Below are 22,228 nucleotides of genomic sequence, written 5' to 3' on the forward strand. Positions count from 1 at the left end.
AGAACAAACTGCATGGTGAGCCCACTCCTACCTCATGGCCATTCCTCTTCGGCCTACTCGGCCAGCCTGGGGATGTTCTCTAAGTCCAGGTGACGGAGCAGACAACCTCCACAATGTGATGGCACCAGCCACAAGCGGACGGCCACAACACTGTGGCCCAACTCACGAGTGGCCCTGAGGAATAGCTGAGAAGGGGAATTTTCCAGTAGACAAAAAAGTGAGCATGTCATCCTACTGACCACTTTGTCTGAAAGGAGAATTGGCCTGAGGTTAATGGTCAGCAGCTTATGGTTTAGCTTAGCAGCCAGAGACTTGGAAGGATCAAGAATGCAGGGCTGGTGACAAGGAGGTTTGGGAGAAGAGGTGTATGGGGGTCACTCAGAATGGATCCAGGGTATAAGGCTATTTGGTTCTTTGTGAATACCCACCCAAAGGCTTCCACTGTAGGGGAAGTGCTCAGTAATCACATGGAAAGTCTGACCTGTCCTCTGCATGCCAGCCCACTTCTTTCTCCAGGAGTGCCAGTGTTGCCCAGTGATCTCATGAACACAGTAGCCACAGAGGCAGAAAGGCAGGCTCTCCATGTGCTCAGCTACTTGGATTTCCCCTTGCCCAGGCTGACCTGGCTACTGCTTCTGTTGAATATTCAGTTGTCCAGCAATTAAAACCAAACTTGAGTCCCTGATGCGAATTAGGCTTGAGTGTAACACAGCCAGGAACAATGTGGCAGTGTGGCCAGGGAAAGAAATGAATTCTCTCCAGACCACCGCTGACACCGTCTTGGCTCAGCATTTGAATGTCAGAATCCTGGGACTGAATACCAAACTCCTGCTCCAGCTTGCCTAGCAGAACTGGATGCCTCCTCCCCTGGGCTTGCGGGCTGAGCAGTTCTCCCTCTGGCTCCTGTGGGCTACTGTGTGGGCGTGCGTAATGAGTTGAAACAGCAAGGGAGTCTGGGAAGAGTGGCCTTACTAGAATAGCAACTTATTCTGGTTTTGGATTTGTTTTCCTGCTTAACAAACTTCTGCCCACATCAATATTCATAGACTTGCTGAGTGCTTATTCACCACCATGGTATGCCACTCAGCACTGAAGCTAATTTCAGCAATGGGCTTACACCATAGGTTCACTGCTTCTGTCCTGTACCCCCTCACCCTAACGTTTCCAGCCTCGTAGGGTGACTCGTTTCTGCCTCCAGATTACTGAAATGGGATCATGACAGACCCAGAGGATGAAAGGTCATTCATCACCCAGAGATTCTGGATATGAAGACAGATACAGTAACTGATAAAACTTTGGGAGCCAATATCCTTTTAATAAATTCCTTTTTTTTTTTTTTTGGTGGGGGAGGTAATTAGGTTTATTTATTTATTTTTTTAGTGGAAGTACTGGGGATTGAACCCAGGACCTCATGCATGCTAGGCATGCAGTCTACCACTGAGCTATATTCTCCCCTCCAATAAATTTCTTTTGATTAAATTATACAGAGGGTATTTCAAAGAGAATGCTTCTAGAAGGATGCAGTCCAGTGAGTGAAGAGTTGTTGTCACTGACTCTACAGGAATTATTTGTATTTTCCATGTTCTTTTTTGTTCGTCTGTATTTTCTAATTTTCCTAACATGAGCATTAACATTTTTAATAAAAATTATTTCAAAAAATATGTCACCTTGAGTTTCTATTAAACTTTATGACCCATGACCCTATAGGTACACATTTATTGTCAAGATTAACATGCCAAAAAAGGAGGAAAAGACTCAATAAGCTTAATTTAAAATGGAAGAAAATTATATTCTAAAGAGTAAAGGACGTATTCACTCAAAACTGGGGAAAATGCAATAGAGTAATTCTTTATGGTTTTATTTATTTTTACAAATAGTTGATACACCTATGTAATATTGACAATGCTACAAACATGTTAGACTACCAAATATGAATATTGATCTCAGAGTTGATAAAACATATAAAATATTGATTAACTGAGCAGAAGACCATTCTGAAATGTTTGTAAGTATTAGTTTTAAATTTTATGGATGTTGCCAAGTCAGAGTTGTACATCTGTGGTGGGACATTCATCATAAATTGTGTTTAATGTTTAATGAGAGAAATAGCCAAGTACATAGTAAGTGAAATCTGTGTAATCATCTTCCCAAGATTCTTCTATGCTTGAATTATTTTATGGGAGTCTTACTACATTCACATCTACATTCCTTCCTGATTTACAGCTTCTCAAGGAACTAAAGAAAAAAGAGAGAGAGAGAGAAATTTCACTAGATTGGCAACAAAAGTTATACAGTCCTGCCGCAACCACTACCATACCCCAAATTCACAATCTCACACTTTGACATACTTCCTTATAGAACTCATAATCTTATGTCAATAGTTAGACCATGCTAGATGTTAGACTTTGGAAGGTAGTTAGACAGCATCAGAAATAGCCTAGATCTACGCTCATGTGTGGAATCTAAAAAAAAAGAACATAAATACAAAACAGAAACAGACTTGTGGTTGCCAAGGGGGTGGGGGGTGGGAAGGGATAGACTGGAAGTTCCAAATTTGAAGATACTGACAGGCATATGTAGAATAGATAAACAAGATTATACTGTATAGCACAGGGAAATATATACAAGATCTTGTAGTGGCTCACAGCGAAAAAAAAATGTGACAGTGAATATATGTATGTTCGTGTATAACTGAAAAATTGTGCTCTACACTGGAATTTGACACAACATTGTAAAATGACTATAACTCAATAAAAAAAATGTTTTTTTAAAAAAATAAATACCTAGATCTAATTCACCCTTGTTCTGTGGCCAAGTCCAGCCCAGCTCAGCACAGCTTTGTGCTGTTCATCCCTGTTTGTAAAGGCCTAGGACCTCTTGTGTAATGGAGGGAATGAAGCTGTGGGTAATGCGTAGAGCAGTTAATCCAGCAGCAGATACTGGAATGTGTATGTAAGGACATATGCTCGTGTAACACGTATGAATGTGTGTGTACACAGTACACAGAAATTAGGGGAGTAAAGATAATGAAAGTTCACCAATAAATGTAAGTAAGTAATGACTGTGTGTGTATGTGTATATATATATATATATATAAAATTTACTATATATATATATAAAATTTACTATAATAGATTCCCTCCTCTCTTTTAGTTGAAATCTTATTGATAAAATAGAGGATTCAGGATGTAAGAATAAAGGGAGAAAATATTCCAGGGTTCTGAGTGACAGTGTTCTCAGAGCACTTAGCTGTAGCCAGAGGCATTAGCTCCCTTTAGTCAATGCAGCTAAAAGAGTATAGCCAGTCATCAGGCATGCTTCCTTTTGCCCAAAATTGAACTAAATGTTCATCAACAGAATGGATTAAACCAAAGAGGACAAATCAAAATTTTAAAAATGTGTATTGCCACTAAAAATATTAAGAAAAAACACTGAGTCATAATATCAAGAGCAAAGAAGGAATATATATATGTGTGTGTATATATATATATATATATATATATCTGGACAAGAAGAATATATGTGTGTATATATGTACATTTATATATGCACACATATCACATATTATTTTAAGTATAATTTTATATATAAATATGTGACAAATACAATTATTTAATCATAAAGTATATAAGCATATTTTATAATTATACTTACATAATAGATATAAATACACTTGTGTGGCATTTGTATATACATGAGGCAGTTATTAAAAGTATGTAAATGTGTGTAAGTATATTAACTATCAGGCTTATTATTTTTTTAATTGAAGTATAGTCAGTTACAATGTGTCAACTTCTGATATACTGCATAATGTCCAGTCATGCATACATATATATATATATATATACACATACTCATTTTCATATTCTTTTTCGTTAAGGGTTATTACAAGATACTGAATATAGTTCCCTGTGCTATACAGTAGGAGTTTGTTGTTTATCTGTTTTTATATATAGTGGTTAACAATTGCAAATCTCGAAGTCCCAAATTTATCTCTCCCCACCCCCTTCCCCTTTCCCCCAGTAACCATAAGATTGTTTATTGTGTCTGTGAGTCTGTTTCTGTTTTGTAGATGAGTTCATTAGTGTCCTTTTTATTTGTTTGTTTCCACATGAGTGATATCATATGGTATTTTTCTTTCTCTTTCTGGCTTACTTCACTTAGAATGACAATCTCCAGGTCCATCCACGTTGCTGCAAGTGGCGTTATTTTATTCTTTTTTATGGCTGAGTAGTATTCCATCATATAAATATACCACAACTTCTTTATCCAGTCATCTGTTGATGGACACTTAGGTTGTTTCCATGTCTTGACTATTGTATATAGTGCTGCTATGGACATTGGGGTACATGTATCTTTCTGAATTAGAGTTCCCTCTGGATATATGCACAGGAGTGGGATTGCTGAATCATATGGTAAGTCTATTTTTAGTTTTTTGAGGAATCTCCACACTGTTTTCCATAATAGTTGCACCAAACTATGTTCCTACCAGCAGTGTAGGAGAGTTCCCTTTTCTCCACACCTTCTCCAGCATTTATCGTTTGTGGACTTTTGCATGTTGGCCATTCTGACTGGTATGAGGTGATACCTCATTATAGTTTTGATTTGCATTTCTCTGATAGTGATATTGAGCTTTTTTTTTCATGTGCACATTGGCCATTATGTCTTCGTTAGAGAATTGCTTGTTTAGGTCTTCTACCCACTTTTGGATTAGGTTGTTTTTTGTTGTTGTTGTTGTTATTAACTTGTATGAGCTGCTTATATATTCTGGAGATCAAGCCTTTGTCGGTTTCATTTGCAAAAATTTTTTCCCATTTCATAGGTTGTCATTTTGTTTTACTTATGGTTTCCTTTGCTGTGCAAAAGCTTGTAAGTTTAATTATGTCCCATTTGTTTATTTTTGCTTTTATTTCTATTGCCTGAGTAGGCTGCCCTAGGAGAACATTGCTAAGATTTATGTCGGACAATGTTTTGCTTATGTTTTCATCTAGGAGGTTTATAGTGTCTTGTCTTATATTTAAGTCTTTAAGCCATTTTAAGTTTATTTTTGTGTATAGTGTGAAGAGAGTGTTCTAACTTCACAGATTTACATGCTGCTGTCCAGTTTTCCCAACACAACTTGCTGAAGAGACTGTCTTTTCTCCACTGTGTATTCTTGCCTCCTTTGTGGAAGATTAACTGACCATAGGTGTCGGGGTTAATTTCTGATCTCTCTATTCTGTTCCACTGATCCATATGTCTGTCTTTGTGTCAATACCATACTGTTATGATTATTGTAGCTCTGTAGTATTGTCTGACATCTGGGAGGTTTTTCCTCCAGCTTCGTTCTTATTCTTCAGGATTGCTTTGGCAATTCTGAGTCTTTTCTGATTCTATATACATTTTAGGATTATTTGTTCTAGTTCTGTGAAAAATGTCCTGGGTAATTTGGTAGGGATCACATTAAACCTGTAGGTTGTCTATCAGGCTTATTATTGACGCTCAGAGCTAAAGGAGAGATTTCATCCTAGTTCTGTAATGGAGTCTTTTGGCCCCATGTCTACTTCACACTCTAGACTTCCCCTCACATCGCCTGCTGTAACTTGAAAGCAGTCTGGATCTGAGCTTGGTCAGTATATCTGAATGCCAGTAAGTATAAGCTATTGTTAGTTCTATCATTCTTGGAAAAAAAGAAATCCAGTATCCTATTTCCACGAACTTCTACCATCTTGGCTGCACGGCCTCCTAAAAGCTTCATGGGACATGTGCACAGAGGACACTGGACAAATGCATAACTTATCAGCCATGACTCTGGCCCCATGCCTAGCTGGCTTCCTACTGCAACAACAGGGCTGATCTTGGTACAGAGCTCCAGGCTGCAGGCCCTCCTGCTAAATGATCTGCTCTGCCAGCCTCCCAGGTAACCCAACTCTTGTTACCTGTGGTCTCGGGGAGGTGGGAGGAGGGCCCTCCATGTGGGAGGCAGCTGGGGTCAGCTGTACAAACCAAGGGAGGGGAGACTAGAAAGAGGAAAAGACAAAGTGGGAAAAATACAGAAGACCCTGGAGGGCCTCCTGGAAAGTGAACTTTTGCCCTAGTCTGCATCCTCCTATACCTCACATATGGCACAATGATAGTACTGTGACCCCAACTCCACTTTGTCCTGACCCCAGCACAGCTCCTTGTCCTTAGATGTGGAAATGATGGTGACGTCATACTTCCTGGAGGACTCAGTGTTTTAGGAGCAGGCACACACCCTGCACATAGATCCCTTTCACTTTGGTCCCATTAAGGCCAAACCTTACTGGGTGATGGGTGAGGGAGGTGAGTCAGCAGGGAGAAAATGAACAGCAGAATGAAAAGAGCAGAATGATAAATCCCATCCCTGGGCCCCTGTCTGGGGAAGGCAAGTCCTTCCTCCCAGGGCTGAGTCCTGGCATGCTCCTGTAAGAGAAGGATTTTGATTTTGTCACGGTGCTGACCCCTTCCCATGCTGACCCCTTCCCATCAACAGTTGTGAGCCCCTCAGCAGGCCTTTCCAAACTGACTCTTTACTCACAGTCGGCATCCTGTAGCCCCTGCTCAGAATGAAATCCTTAAAGGCACCTGTTCCATGAAGGTCTGCAAGTAACTCCTGAAAAAGGGTCCACACTTTAAAAAACCAGTCAACTGTCAGAAGCTTGATTTCATACTTGTCCTAATTAAAAGCACTTAGCTCTTTATCAAGTACCTCATTTTAAAGCACTTCCCTCTCATTTGGGAATGTGTGTAAGTAACATTCAAAAGTGATGACTATAAAGGCTTTCAAAAGATATCCAACATTCTCTCTTTTCCTATCCTTTTTCTTACCTTTGTATTAAGGATAAGAAACACAATTTATCAATTAGACAATTATTGACTGAGGATGTCTGGAATCTAATATATTTGAGATTAACAATTGTGACACTGTGATTTACAATAAGAAACACATATTTAGTCTTTTCTCATTCCTGGCACAGAGCTCCTAAAACCCTTGGAATTTCCTAAGTGATAAGAGCCATGAAGGTGAGAGTCTTTCCATATTCATAACAAGCCCCCTTCAGCCACACCAGAGTTTAATGAGGTGATTTTTGGAAAGCCCCTAGATAGCCACAAGATGGGGGCTGGTTATCAGGGAAACAGCCATGTGGGCAGAGGGTTGGCGCTTTCAGCTCTACCCCCAGCCTCCAGGGAGGAGCTGGAGGTTGAATTAATCGCCAACACCCAGTGAGTTAATCCATCATGCCTATACAATGGAGCCTCCATACAAACCCAAAGGAGGGGGTTTGGAGGGCTTCCAGGTTGCTGAACATGCAGAAGTTCTGGGAGGGTGGTGTACTTGGGAGAGGGCAAGGAAGCTCTGTGCCCCTTCCCACATACCTTGCCCTATGCATCTCTTCCATCTGGCTGTTCCTGTTTGTACCCTTGTATAATAAGCCAGTAATCTAGTAAGTAAACTCTTCTCCTAAGTTCTGTGAGCTGTTCTAGCAGATGATCAAACCCAAGGAGGGGGTTGTGGGAGCCTGTGATTTATAGCCAGTCAGCTAGAAGCTCAGGTGACAAGCTGGACTTGTCACTGGCCTCTGCAGTGGGGACAGTCCTGTGGGACTGAGCCCTTAACCTGTGGAAACTGGTGCTATCTCCAGGCAGGCAGTGTCAGAATTGAGTTAAATTGTAGAATTGAGAGCAGTAGAGGAAGGATCAGGAGTGTTTTCCTACTCAAGTATATTCTCAAATATATATATATTCTCAAATTCTAGATCTCTAGATCATATATATATATATATATATATATATATATATATATACACACACACACACACACACAAATTTTATATATATACATTGTAAATATATAAAATTTTAGATCTTAACTCCAAAGGGCATGATGATCAAAAAAGACTCGGTATTTTTAGGGTATTCATGCATTCATTTGGTTTTTTACTTTCACTTACTTGAATTTAAAATTTAGATGTGTAAGTTTACATGTATCACTGTAATTCAGTTCTTTAAGACCATTTCACCTTCCAAATGAACTCAGTCAAGAACAGTCAAAACTTATGTGTCCCCAGCAAAACAGCCATGTCATCTTAGTAACTGCCTCTTACCAGCCCCTTACCAGCACACCACTGTGACTGTGCCTTGTGAATTGGGGTGCACAGCCAAGGGGCACCACCTGAACTACACAAGACAATCAATCTCAGGATTACAAAAGTGTGATCATTAGAGAACAATTCCATTGTTTTAAATCCTAGCTGAGTCTAAATTGCCTGATAAATAATCTTTTACTGTAATAGTTTTATCAACCATAGTTCCAAAATTTAAATATTACTTCTTATTGATGAACTGACTATAACCATTTTGGCAAACATCTTAACTAGCTTTCACCATCAAGAGAAATATTTTTGTAAAATTCTTTAAGTATTAAAGAATTAGTTTTAAAAATGTATTTCTACACATCTTTTAAAAAACAACATAAAATAATAAAAATAAAAATTTAAATTCTAAAAAGAGAACTTCTGAGGGAGAGGAAGAGCTCATGCTTAGCATGCATGAGGTCCTGGGTTCAATCCCCAGTACCTCAATTAAAATAAAAAAATTTTAAAATAAATACATAAATAAAACTTCTGGACACCTTAAAACAAAAGTTTTGCAAATATTTTTATTTTTAAGTATTTAATTCATTGAGAATGATTATTTTTTAAAAGTGCAACTGGAATAGTTTCATGTTATGTATTAAACTCACATAGATAGGCAGCTACAAAAACCATACTCCAAGAAATTCTGCCTAATATGACTTAGTTATTTTGAAGCTTATATATAAGCATTTTGGGCTCATAAATTTGTGTCATGTCTCACATCGGAAAATAAGAATTTCATACCCAGTACTGGAAAAGATAAAAATGACCATCCTTCCTGTGTCAGCTTTCCAAGCTAAAGGAGGCAGTTGGTGTATGATTTCTGACTGAATGAGGAGTCAGATTTTTATAGCATCTTTTGAAAATGCTATAACTTTTATAAAATGCAGAAAAACACTTATTTGAAGTGTTTTCACAATTTTATCTGGGAGAAGTTTTGGATCTGCTTATCCAGAGAACAGGTTCACAAATATTCTCAGCAGAGTCCTGTACAAGAATTGCGTCAACATTTCCTAATTTCCGGGACTACAGTGAGTATCTTCTTTCCATTAGATACTTGTAAACAAGAGATGGGCAGGCACAAAGCTTATCTGCAGTAAAATTAGAGCACATCCTTGTTTGTGTTTGTTGCTTTGTCATTTCAAACAGTGCTTACTTAACCTTTGTCCCTTCCCTCTCAGACAGATCCTGCAACTCTGCTGAACTGCATAAAAGTAGTTTCTTGATTGCAGTTTTGAATTCTTTAACATCCATTGCTGATGAAAAACAAATAAACAAAAAACCCGAGTTTCACATTTAGTTACTCAAAAAGAAACCATGACGTTATATCCATTTCCTACTGAGGTGGTCCAGAACCCTTTGAACAACCAATTTATCCATGGAATCAAGAATGATAGTACAATGAGTAGTTGCCCCATCTTTAGAGATCCTGTGTCTACCATGAAGGCAGGAGATTTCAGGTCTTGCTTATTACACATTCCACATAAAATGACTTGGCTTTCTCATTACTGAATTCAGTATGCAAGCTACAAGACCTTCAGGAGCCCCGGAGACTCTGACTTCAGTGTGAGGTGGCAGTTGCCCTGTGATCATCTTTAGCTCAGATGATCAAATCTCAGCATATGTACATACCTGTTCCTGTAGCTTCTTTTTGAAATTCCCATCCTGAGCTTGACGTAAGACCTTGGGGTCAACCAAAGGCTCATAGGCTCTTAGCTTTTTCCACAACTTGGTGTTCAGATACCATGCTCCATACCTCATCTTCACCCATTTCGGTTTATAAGGATTCTGTAGCAATAACATAATTCCCAATGTCATTAGTTTTTCTGGTCATTTCAATAAATCTAAGATTTAGCTTATGAAAGTGGTATAATTTATTTTTAATTTATGGTTACTCCTTGCCAAAATATTTTATGAATTTTCAGTATGCTTGGATTTACGAAGGTAACATGAAAAGCTCATGACTGAGAAAATAATGTGGTAGTGTAGCCTTTGGATGCAGACAAACCTGGGCTCAAATCCATCCTCCCCCACTTAGTAGCAATGAGTCCATGGACAAGTTACTTAAATTCTTCATTTGTAAAATGGAGGTAATAATATCTACCCCATTAAGGAGACTAAAGGATAGAATTACGTAAAGCAGCTAGAAATCATGTAAGAAGCACATATATCAGTGAAGGGTAATGAGCTTAAACAATACTCAGTCAACCAAAATGACAAGTTATTAGCCACACTATGAGCCCAGCTCTGTGCTCAGCCTTGTAGGTGGTACACTACTTTTGATCTGAATGCTATCTAACACCAGTCTCTTGCCTCTTTAATTGAAAGAAAGAGGGGGAAGAACAAGTGTCATTCCTTTCTTTGTCCCATTTCTCAGGAGTGCATCTGTTGGTTCGTAGCCCGGTGCCATGGACGCAATACCCACTCATCATGAAAGGAGGTCTAATGCTTGGGAAGGACAAAGAAACACGAAACACAGTGATCCTGCTCCTCTTTCTCATCACTCATGTTTAAACTATGAGGTAGAATGTGTGGGACCTTCTAGAGTCAAGCCAGATACACCTGCCTGAAGTAGAGAGGATGGGACAGAGCAGAGGTGAGGGAAATCCCTTCTCAGAGCTGGATTCAGCCTTACGATCCCTCCATTCCAAGCATACTGACCTCCTTGCTGTTTCTAGAGCACACCCCCCATTGCACTGCTTCCTCAGTGCCTTTGCACTCACCGGCCCCTCTGCCATAACACTCTTCCTCAAGATGCCCACGTGGCTCACTCTCTTATCTGTTTCATGTCATCTTTTGAGTAGTATCTTCCCTGACCACCCAATGCAAAACCTGTAACCGCCTCACAACACTGCTTGTCTTCTTTCTCTGCCTTGTTTTTCTTCTCAGCACCTATCATCATTTGATATGCTGTATATTTTTACGATTGTTTGCTCTCTTGCCTCTCACCCTCGAAAATGTAAGCTTCTGAGATTCTGCCCTGCTATGTCCCCCTGGCATCTAGAACAATACTTGGGACACAATAGGTGCTTAATAAAGATTTGCTGGATTAAAGTCAGGTTTCTTTTTTTAATTTTTATTTATTTTTTATTGAAGTATAATTGATTTAAAATGTGTTAGTTTCTGGTGTACAGCATAGTGACTCAGCTATAGAAATTTGTATATTCTTTTCATTATAGGTTATTACAAGATATTGAATATAGTTCCCTGTGCTATATATATGGTAGGACTTTGTTGTTTATCTATTTTATATATAGTAGTTTGTATCTGCTAGTCCCAAACTCCTAATTTATCCCACCCCTTCCCCCTTTGGTAACCATAAGTTTGTTTTCTATGTCTGTGAGTCTGTTTCTGTTTTGTAAATAAGTTCATTTGTATCATTTTTAGATTTCCACATGTAAATGATATCATATATTTGTCTTTGTCTGTAAAGTCAGGTTTCTTAACTTTGGCACTATTGACATTGGAGCTGGATAATTCTTTGTTGAGGGTGGAGGGAGGGATCTGTCCTATGCACTGTAGGATGTTTAGCAGCATTCCTCGTCTCTATCCACTAGATGCCAGTAGCTCCCCCCAAATTATGACAACCAAAAATGTCATCTCCAACATTAGGAGATATTAAAAAAAGACCCAAGTCAGACTTCTTGAGATGAAAATTATAATGTGTGAGATGAAAAATACACTGGCTGGAATTAGCAGCTGCTTAAACACTGCAGGAAAAAAAATTAGAGAATTTAAAGACATAGCAATAGAAACAGAGAAAAGAGAATCAAAAAACTGAACAGAGCAGCAATGAGCTGAGACAACTTCATGCAGCCTAATCACATGTAATTAGAGTCCTGGGAGGGGTCTGAGAGACAAAAAAAATTTTGAAGAAAACTTTTCCCTAATTTGTTGAAAACTATAAACCCACATATCAAAGAGGTTTAGCAAACCCCAAGCACAACATGAAGAAATAGCCACCGATGAGTGTAATAATCACACTAAATCAGTGACGAAGAGAAAATCTTAAAAGTATCCAAGAAAAAGCCAAAGATAAGAACAACGTACAGTATCCTATCAAAAACAACACAATCAAGAAGACAGTGGAGCAACATCTTTAAACAAACAGAACACTTTGAACTTAGAATTCTGTACCCACAAAAATACCTTTAAAAGTGAAGGCAGAATAAGAATATTTTCAGACATAGAAAACTGGGAGAATTCTTCACCAGCAGATCTACACTAGAAGTGTTAAAGGAAGTCCTTCAGGCGGAAGGAAAATGATACTATGTGGAAACCTATTTGAACTTTTGCATAGTGATCTTCTGTCTACCAGTCAAAAGTTCAATTTTGGCAATAACCACCATGCTTTATAAAGCAGCATTTGTGCAAGTGTTGGTAAATACAGGGAACTGAGCAATTTCATTTAGCCTAGATTCAGAGCCAGCAATGGTTCAGGCCCCATGTGCTTGAATCTCATGGGCATAATTTGCCTGTCCAGCACCATTTTGCATTTTACCCTTTAGAAAGGTGAGAGGAAAATGGAAAATTTAAAGTGCTGATATTAGTAATGGAATGCATAGCTTTCATAAACCTTATGCAACAGAGTCAAAGAAGGAAAACATCATAAGTGTAAGAAAGGTCAATTGATTATGTTCAATCATAAAGGACAAAGTTAATATGTCAAAAATACTGGAAATACAGTATCAAAATTGATGTGTAAAAGAGAGGGTAATTATTATCTTGAGTTGCAGAGAAATAAACTCTATAACCTCCCTTACCCCCAACCTCCCGCTTAGGCACTGAAGTCTGTTGTTGGACTGGCATGATTTGACTTTGTACATATATTTGCAGTAACACATTGTGTAGAAAAATACTTAGAGGCCCATAGTACTTCCCTTTGGAACACAGCATGTCTTTTCTCTTCTGTTTCCTTATTCTGTCTTCACAGGAAATTGGTACTGGGAGACAGAGCAATTTGTTAACTATCAGGCAAGCATGTGGTCAAAAATGATGGTTTGTGGCCAAAAAGACTTCTGTAAAAATTCAAGAATTCTTTGGACATAAAATAAACAGTGTTCATAACCATTAACTGCAGCATTTTACTCTTGCAATAATAAACTTTCATGCGTATTTCCACTGACCATTAAAATTTCAACCTAAAAACATAGATGTGTTTCAATATATAAAACACTTAAAGAGATTGTCTCAATACATAAAACACATAAAGAGAGAAATGATGACTATTTTTTTTTTCCTCACAAGCAAATTGTTGATATGAATGCAGTTTTTTTTTTTTAATGGAGGTACTGGGGATTGAGCCCCAGGACCCTGTGCATACTAAGTATGTGCTCTACCACTGAGGTATACCCCACCCCCCAAATGATGACTCTTTAGATATTAACAATAATGCTGAGTACCATATGCCTCATTTGTATAACTGATTTTGTTAGATGCATTAAATATTAATTCATGTAACAAATGTTTATTTATCTATTTTCTTATGAATATCTATTAAACATCAAAAAAATTCAAGAATTTTACTGAAAAAGGCCAGTGCCTTCTGAAGTACCAGAATTCAAGAAAATTTCAAACTTTAATACAATTTAATTTTCTTTGATTCTCAGTCTTCTCCCCTTTTCCAATTACCTGTGGTTTCTGAAGTCTCTGCTCATAGTCTAGTTTCTGGAAAAACTGTGGCTTCTGCAGTTTATTTAGCCCAATCCCTTTCTTTAGCTCCACAGGAACCTGGTTTGGTCTCATGGTGTGGAGCACATTATAGCTTGGTTTGCTCTGATAGTCAATGTCGAACTGTTTTAGGATGAACTCTTCATCAATGTTTGGGCTTCCCTGGAAGAATATCAAGGGCATGAGTCAAGGATAAGTGGCAAAATGCTCCTTGTTGCCTTCTTTAATCTAAGAGAAGTATTTGACCATGGCTGGAGGAGAGGTAGTTTAGAGGAGAGGTAGAAAATGCTCAGTCACCATTCATTGGAGGCAAGAAGTATTTGGAGTCTGGAGAGCTTTGTCGGTGCATTAAGAGACAGCACAGGACCTGCAAGAAGCTGTGAGTCCTGAGGGAAATAATGGGGCTGAGGAAAATTTAGTCTGTTCTATCAAAAGCAAACTTCTCCAACACTGTATAGCAGTGACACCTCTAGAGGTATTTTCCAGAAATGTCTAGAAATGTTAGTGTTTGTTCTGGCTACAGCCCCTTATAAAGGAAGATGCCACTAAGGAGAGTTACTCATTTTTCCCTGGGTTTCTCCCATGTATACTTGTTAATAAACTTCTGCTTGTTTTCTTCTTGTTATTCTGTCTTCTGTTATAGGGACCACAGAGAGAACTTAAAAGAGTAGAAGGGAAATTATTTTTCCCTCCTCTACAAACTAAACACAATCCCGCTTTGGAATATATAAGTCAGGGAACACAGAGAATGAGGCCATTAGCAACTGAAGCTGATGTTGGGGTGAAGTTTATAGAGCAGGGTCATGAAATAGAGTCAAGAGTATAAACTAGGATGATACAATAATGGAGCAGAAGTAGAGCAAGCAGAATCAATGAGGAAGAAAATAAACAGCATGGAATTACAGTATAAGCTAGTACTATAGAGAAAATACTGCAGGGTGATGTGATAGGGGCTGAGTTAGAATGACAGGTCAAGATGGGACCTTGGTCATAAGAGATTGAAAACAAAGCTGGTCGCCAGAGCAGCTAAACTATTATCCTAGGGTTCCTTAAATTTCCTGCCTCAAAAGAGGAACAGTCTCTAGCAGTAGGAATGAGAGAAGTAGGAAGACCGGGAATCAGGCAGTCCAGTCCAGCCAGATTGTAGGCAGGCAGTGGTAGGACGAGCATCATCTACCTTGTCCAGCATCCCTTCTCCATCATCCTCTGGGGAGCCTCCCTCCCCTACTCTCAGTCAATCTGTTGCAGATGGGCTTGACACGCCCACCTCTTGGCCTCAGGTTAGACATGTGACCTGGACTAGCCAATGAGCATATTCCATCTCCTTACTCATAGTGGATAATTCAGGCACAGGTGTGACCAAGGTTAGTCCGGTAAGAGTAAGACCTGGACTTCTCCCTGTGGGAAAAAGGATTGCACTTTTCCCACCTCAGGTTGCTGCCTGGTGGAACATAAGCTTGGAAAGTTTTGTGGATACTTTTTGAATCTCTTAGGGAAAGACTACAGGAAAGTGTAGTCAGATAGAGGAGAGCAGCCAAGTGATAGGGTGAGCACCTAAAAACATTTTAGCACCCAGATCCAACTATACCTGGAGCTCCTAATACCTCTGGATAGTTCCCTTTTCTCCTTTCATTCAGTCTGAATTATATTTGAGTCACTGGTCAATGAAGTAGTCCTAAATAATACATTGACTAAAACTGACTAATGCATTCAAAAAGTGAGGGAGGGGCATTGAAAATTCTAGAACATCTTAAATCCAGGAAAAAGCATCAGGAATCTAGACTTCTACAAGGACTCAGGAACAGGAATAGGTAACTTAAAAAGTTCTTGGAAAGAGGGCAAGAAAAGAACTTGATAACCGAGTCATAAGTCTCTTCATGTCAGATACTTTTTGTAAAGGCTGTAGTCAAGCACAGCTGCCCAAGTCCTTATCGATAAATATAACAGAAAAATGAGTTAAGGAAGGAGTGAAGGACAGAGAGAAAAGAAGGTCCAGACACTGAAATGAAAAATTAAACTATGAAACAGTGGGGTGGGAGAGATGGAGAGATGGCACCTGAAGGGTACACATTCCCACTTATAAGATGAATAAGTTCTGGGAATCTAATGTCCAGTATAATGACTATAGTTAATAATACTGTATTATATACTTGAAAGTTGCTAAGAGAGTAAATCTTCAATGTTCCCAACACACACACACACACACACACACACACACACACACACACACAGAGGTAATTATGTGAGGTGATGGATTTGTTAACTAACCTTTTTGTGGTAATCATTTTGCAATAATACATGTATCAAATCATCACACTATACCTTAAACTTACACAATGTTACATGTCAATTAGATCTCAGTAAAGCTAGGGGAGGAAAAGAGAGTCACTTAAAAAATACATGAAACAACAGCAATGTGACATATGAGCAATAAACATTCAAACACTGGCTGCAAGCTTCGAACTTTGCAGAAATTTCATCTGCAAAAAAAAAAAAAATCTATTTTAAATGATGGGAAAGTCAAAATATTCCTTTATGACTTTTTGACTTAGTTTATATTCAAACACTGTTTTTAACAAAAGCAATTTTAATCTTGACTTTAAAAAGTAGATTGTAAGTATTACTACTAACTTACAAAAGTAGTAGCCCAGTTGCAGAAATCACTAACTCCTTTACGCACATTTTCGTGGAGAAGCGGACCATCTTTGTGGAGCAAATCTGTTTCACTTGGCTTCTTTTCTTCATAAAGCCATTGGCCTGAATGTGACATAGGAGTCTTCTTGGGACTAAAAATAATGAGATCATCAAAGAATTACAATGTAAGACACTATGAATCCAAGTGGATTATAAATAGCGTCTTGGAGAAAGGAGATCATAATGCAAGTATTTCTAGCAGTCTCTTGCAAGCTCATCCAAGTTATTTAATTTTTCAAAGATCATATTCTCATTATCAATATCATAAGGACAAGTATAGGGAGAAGGTATAGCTCAGTGGTAGAGCACATGCTTAGCATCCACAAGGTCCTGGGTTCAATCCCTGGTACCTCCATTAAAAAAAACAGACAATTATATCAAAATTATTTAGAACAATTAAAACCTATACAGCTCTTTATCATGGTAAGTTGATTTTTTTAAAACTTATGAGTACCATTTACTAATATGCCAGGTAAAAACCCAAATTACAGCTCTTGGAATCTGCTGAAACCTTAGACAATCTTGACAAATAGACATGCTTGACTTCTTTCTCCCTCAGCCCTAGAATCCATCCCATGAATAAATCTGGTAGATTTTAAACTCTCCTCTGAACTGTTGCAAAAGGCTCCTTGCTGGTGTCTCTGCATCTTCTCTTAAGGCCCTGACAGCCCATCCCTAATCCATTCTCTACACTGTGACCTAAAATGTTATTTCAAAATGTAAATCTGGTCTTCTCAAATGCCACTACGCTTCATCCTGGATTAAGCCTCTTCAATAGCTTCTCTTCAAAAATTGAGGTAAAATTCACATACCATAATATTTACCATTTCAAAGTATACAATGCAGTGGCTTTCATACATTTACAGAGTTGTGCAACCATCACCACTACCTAATTCTGGAACATCTTCATCACCAACAAAAAAGCCCCATCACCAGTAACAGTCACTTATCATCCCCCACATTCTCTCTTCTCCTGAAAACCACTAATCTACTTTCTGTTTCTAAGGATTTGCCTATTCTGGACATTTTATATGAATGGAACCATATAATATATGATCTTCTGTATTTGGCTTCTTTCACTTAGCATAATATTTTCAAGTTTCACACATACTGTAGCATGTGTCAGTAGTGTATTCCTTTTTTATGGCTGAATAATATTCCATTGTGTGGCTAGACTGCATTTTGTTTATCCATCATCAGTTGATGGACACTGGAGTGTTGCCACTTTTCGGCTATTGTAAATAATGCTGCTATGGACATTCAGGTATAAATTCTTGTGTTCAATAGCTTCTTGTTACTCCTCCAGGTAACTAACTCCAAGTAACTCCTCCAAGATCTAAGTCTTAGTTTTCAAGGCTCTTCATCACCTGTTCCTTGCCTGTCTTTCCAGATGCTTCTGGAACTTCCACTCTTCCTTACTCTCTGAGTTCCAGCTGTAGTGGCCCTCTCTCAGTTCCATGAATTTATCACGCTCCCATCCAGCCACAGGGCCTCTGCCCATGTACATGTTCCATCTGACTGCAGCGCCTTCTCCAATCCCTCATCGCCCTTATGTCGCCCACATACCTCCCTTCCTCAGGGAGCCTGTCCCCAGAGCACACACATTACACAGAGCACACAGTGCCTTTTATTCATAACACCCATATATTAACTCATCCATCCATTGATTCAAACATTTATTAGGCAATAACTATGTATCAGGGACTATTCTAGGCATTAGGAGTCAGTTGTGAATAAAATTAAGACCCTGCCCTCATAGAGCTTACAATTGAGTGGGGAGAAACAGATAGGAAAGAGGTACACAAATAAATACTAGGTGATTATAAGTGATATAAAGAAAAATAAAATGGGGCAGGAAGAATATAGAGTGATGACAGGAGGCTTTTTATTTATACAGAAAACACCTCTCTACTAAAGTGATATTTGAGCAGACCCAAAAGAAGAAAGGGAACAAACCATGTAGATATCAAACAACACAGATACTGGGAAGACAAGAACAGCACATGCAAAGGCCCTGAGGTAGGTGCCAAGTGTGTACAAGAAACACAAAGAGGCCAGTGTGACTGAAGAGGAGTGTGACTGATAGAGTAGTAGAGAATGAGGCTTGAGATGTAACAGGAACCTGATCATAAGGGACTTCAGAGGAAAGTGTAAGGACTTTGGATTTTACTCCAAGTAAGCAATTGGAAAGTTTGACATAGGACTGACACTATCTGACTTAAATGTTTTGCAGAATCACTTTAGCTACTGTGCAACACATAGATTGAAGTAGAGGGTGAAGGCTGGGTGGAGGCCATGAGACAGTCAGTAAACTATTCCAATAGTGCAGGCAAGAGATGATAGAATCTTGGAATAGACTGACAGTAGTAGAAGAGGTGAAATTCTACATCTATTTCAAAGGTAAAGCCATTAGGATTTGTTGGCAGGTCACAACTATTGTTTCAAAAGCCACAGAATGAGGTACCACCTCACACCAGTCAGAATGGCCATCATTCAAAAGTCCACAAATGATAAACGTTGAAGAGGGTGTGGAGAACAGGGAACCCTCCTACACTGTTGGTGGGAATGTAGTTTGGTACAACCATTATGGAAAACAGTATGGAGATTCCTTTAAAAACTAAAATTAGACTTGCTATATGATCCAGCAATCCCAGTCCTGGGCATATATCTGGAGAAAACTCTAATTGGAAAAGATACATGCACCCCAGTATTCAAAGCAGCACTATTTGCAATAGCCAAGACATGGAAACAACCCAAATGTTACATCGATAGATGAATAGATAAAGAAGTATATGTATGTACGTACACACATACACACACACACACACACACACACACACACACACACACACACACAATGGAATACTACTTAGCCATAAAAAAGAATGAAATAATGCCACTTGCTGCAACATGGATGGACCTGGAGACTGTCATTCTAAGTGAAGAAAGTCAGAAAGAGAAAGAAAAATACCTTATGATATCACTTATATGTGGAATCTAAAAAAGGACACAAATGAACTTATTTATAAAACAGAAACAGACTCACAGACATAGAAAACAAACTTATGGTTACCAGGAGGAAAAGTGTGGGTGGGGGGATAAATTGAGAGCTTGAGATTTGCAGATACTAACTACTCTATATAAAATAGATACACAACAAGTTTCTTCTGTATAGCTCAGGGAACTATATTCAATATCTTGTAGTAACCTATAATGAAAAAGAATATGAAAAGGAATATGTATATATATGTATGACTGAAACACTATGCTGTACACCAGAAATTGACACAACATTGTAAATTGACTATACTTCAATTTAAAAAAAAATTTTTTTTAAGCCAGGGAAAAATGGAGTTACTATTTACTGATCTGAAGAAGACAGAGTAGGTTTGGGGAAGAAATCAAGAGTTCAATTTGGACTTGTCAAGTCTGAGATGCCAATTCAAGTGCAAATGTTAAACATCTACACATAGATGGACTGGATGAGGTCACTTAGGTGTGTGTAAACATGCAGAAAAGAAGATGTCAGAGACTGATGCGCTCCAAGGTTAAATGGAAGGTGAGGGAGGACCAGCAAAGAAAACTAGGGAGAGAGCCATGAAGCAGGAGGAGAACCAAGAAAGAGGATGCTCCAGAGGCCAAGTGGAAAAGTGTTTCAAGAAAGAAGACATCACCAACTGTGTCCACTGCTACTGATACACCAAATGGTGATCACTGAGAACTGATTAGGTAGCATAGAGGTCAGTGGTGATCTTGACCAAGGGGAGATCCAGTGGAGTGCTGATTGCTGTGAGTTCAGGGAAAGAATGAAAAGAGGAAGTGAGTGCACATACCTCTTTCAAGGAGCTTTGCTCTAAAGTGAAGAAAAGACTGAATAGTCAAAGACAGTTTGTTTTTTTTTAAGATGGGAGATATTACCTCATATCAGTGAGAGGCTGATAGTAGCTCCCAAAGAGATCATGTGCTGATCCTTGGAACCTGTAAATGTTACTTTATTCGGAAAAAGAGTCTTTATAGGTATGATCACATTAAGGAGCTTCTGATGGGAATATCCTGGATTATCAGTGTGGGACCTAAATGCCATTGCAGTGTCCTTATAAGAGAGAGGCAGAGGAAGAATGACAGGCACACCAAGGAGAAGGTGATGACAGAGCAGCGAGAGACTTGAAGATGCTTCCCTTGAAGATGGGAGTGATACAGCCACACTCCAAGTAATGCCAGCAGCCACCAGGAGGGGAACATGGCCCTGCCAATACTTTATTTCTGCACAGTATTGCTGATTTCAGATTTCAGGCCTCCAAAACTGTACGATAATAAACTTATGTGGTTTAAGCCATTCAGTTTGTGTTACTTTGTACAGGAGCCATAGGAACCTAAGAAGACGACTGATAGAAAAACTCACCGTTATATAATTATACATTGATTTTTGTGGTACAATCATTTATTAACACATTAATTTTGTTCATTTCTTCTATACGTTTACCTTCTTTCCTTTTAAGTAGATGACCCATTAGTTTGAAATTTCTTGCCCTGGAGATTTTTGCTAGATTGACTTCACTGCCTAAGTTAAAGGCAGATCCTATATTGTATAGAAACCCAAGGTCATTGAAGTAATTATGTAGGTGTTGTGGATGGGATGGGAAGAGAGGGGTAGGGTATAGAGTGCAGCAAAAGCAGCAAGAATTGAGGGAAAGAAGAGTCCCAAAGACCAGAAAGAAGTTAAATATCATTCCCATAATTACTGGAGACCTATCCCACTTTCTTACGCTAAAATAATGACCATGATTGAATGTTTGCTGTTCAGAGGGATGAGGGCTTCAGGTCAGCTATAAGTAGAAATAAAAGAAAAGTAGTATTTTACAAACATATGGCTTTGTGAACAAAGACTCATGCCCCTGGTATTTCATGCTTTCTTCCACACCAGTCTATGATCGGCACGAGGACAGGGGTCCTAACCTGTTTATCACTGTGTCCTCAGAACATAGCATTACCCATGACCCACAGTAGGTGCTTAGAAAGTACTGTTGGTCTTTTCACATAGAGAGAACTAGCCAATGGTTCCCTGAGGGTCAAGAATTCAAAGATGCTCACAGGACCACACTGACTCACACTGTTGGAGTCTCCAAGGGGACCCCCTACTTATAACACTCCTTCCTCTTCCCCACCCACGTTCTGAGCACTGAAAAATAATACAAAGAGCAAAGACAAAAGCCAAAATGTTACCTTTATTACTGGCAGCAGCCATATTGGAGTACCTGGGCTCAGGTCCAAGAGGACTTGCTAACAGAAACCCAGAAATAGGCAGACTGTCCTACCCAGGTCCCAGCGGGGTGGACCAGGGTGGGGCTCCCCTCAAGAAGGAAGGAGCAGAGGAGAATTTGTGCTTCTCTGGGCCATCTTGCTTCCCAGTAGAAGGGCACTGAGATGGGTGTGCCCAGTTGTTCTCCCCAGATTTACCAGGGGTACACTGAGGGGCCAGAACAGTGGGGTTCCTGCCACCTTGGGGCTCACCCTAACCAACATGTATAATTTAATCAGTGGATCCTCTCTCCGTCCACCTCCATGAAGGTAACTCTTGTGGCTAGCAAATCTCTGATAAGTTGTCTGGGTGCTGAGGATGGGCTGGTCTCCAGTTCACCCACACTCTTCAGTGCCCGCCCGTGACGCCATTAATTTCAAAAGTCAAGTGCATAGCTCAAATCTGTTTGTATTGAGTATACTTATCATTG

The 22,228-nt window shown here is 39.1% G+C and overlaps 1 protein-coding gene across 2 annotated transcripts in view; it reads right to left on the bottom strand.

The window, feature by feature from the left end:
• Positions 1 to 1,832: 1,832 nt before the first annotated feature.
• FAM47E (family with sequence similarity 47 member E) overlaps positions 1,833 to 22,228 on the bottom strand; it is a 28,761-nt gene continuing 8,365 nt past the window's right edge. Inside the window, exons 4-9 of one of the 2 annotated variants that reach the window (XM_032457681.1) lie at positions 16,486 to 16,591; positions 13,767 to 13,967; positions 9,768 to 9,923; positions 6,539 to 6,613; positions 6,280 to 6,423; positions 1,833 to 2,235 (exon numbers count right to left, since the gene is read on the bottom strand). In XM_032457681.1, coding sequence (XP_032313572.1) covers positions 2,218 to 2,235; positions 6,280 to 6,423; positions 6,539 to 6,613; positions 9,768 to 9,923; positions 13,767 to 13,967; positions 16,486 to 16,591 — 700 coding nt within the window. In that variant the 3' untranslated portion in view covers positions 1,833 to 2,217. Of the gene's footprint in view, positions 2,236 to 6,279; positions 6,424 to 6,538; positions 6,614 to 9,767; positions 9,924 to 13,766; positions 13,968 to 16,440; positions 16,592 to 22,228 lie in introns of both variants that reach the window. The other variant, XM_032457690.1, reaches the window with a different exon arrangement.

Source organism: Camelus ferus, chromosome 2 (assembly GCF_009834535.1).
Source record: "Camelus ferus isolate YT-003-E chromosome 2, BCGSAC_Cfer_1.0, whole genome shotgun sequence".
Lineage (NCBI taxonomy): Eukaryota > Metazoa > Chordata > Mammalia > Artiodactyla > Camelidae > Camelus > Camelus ferus.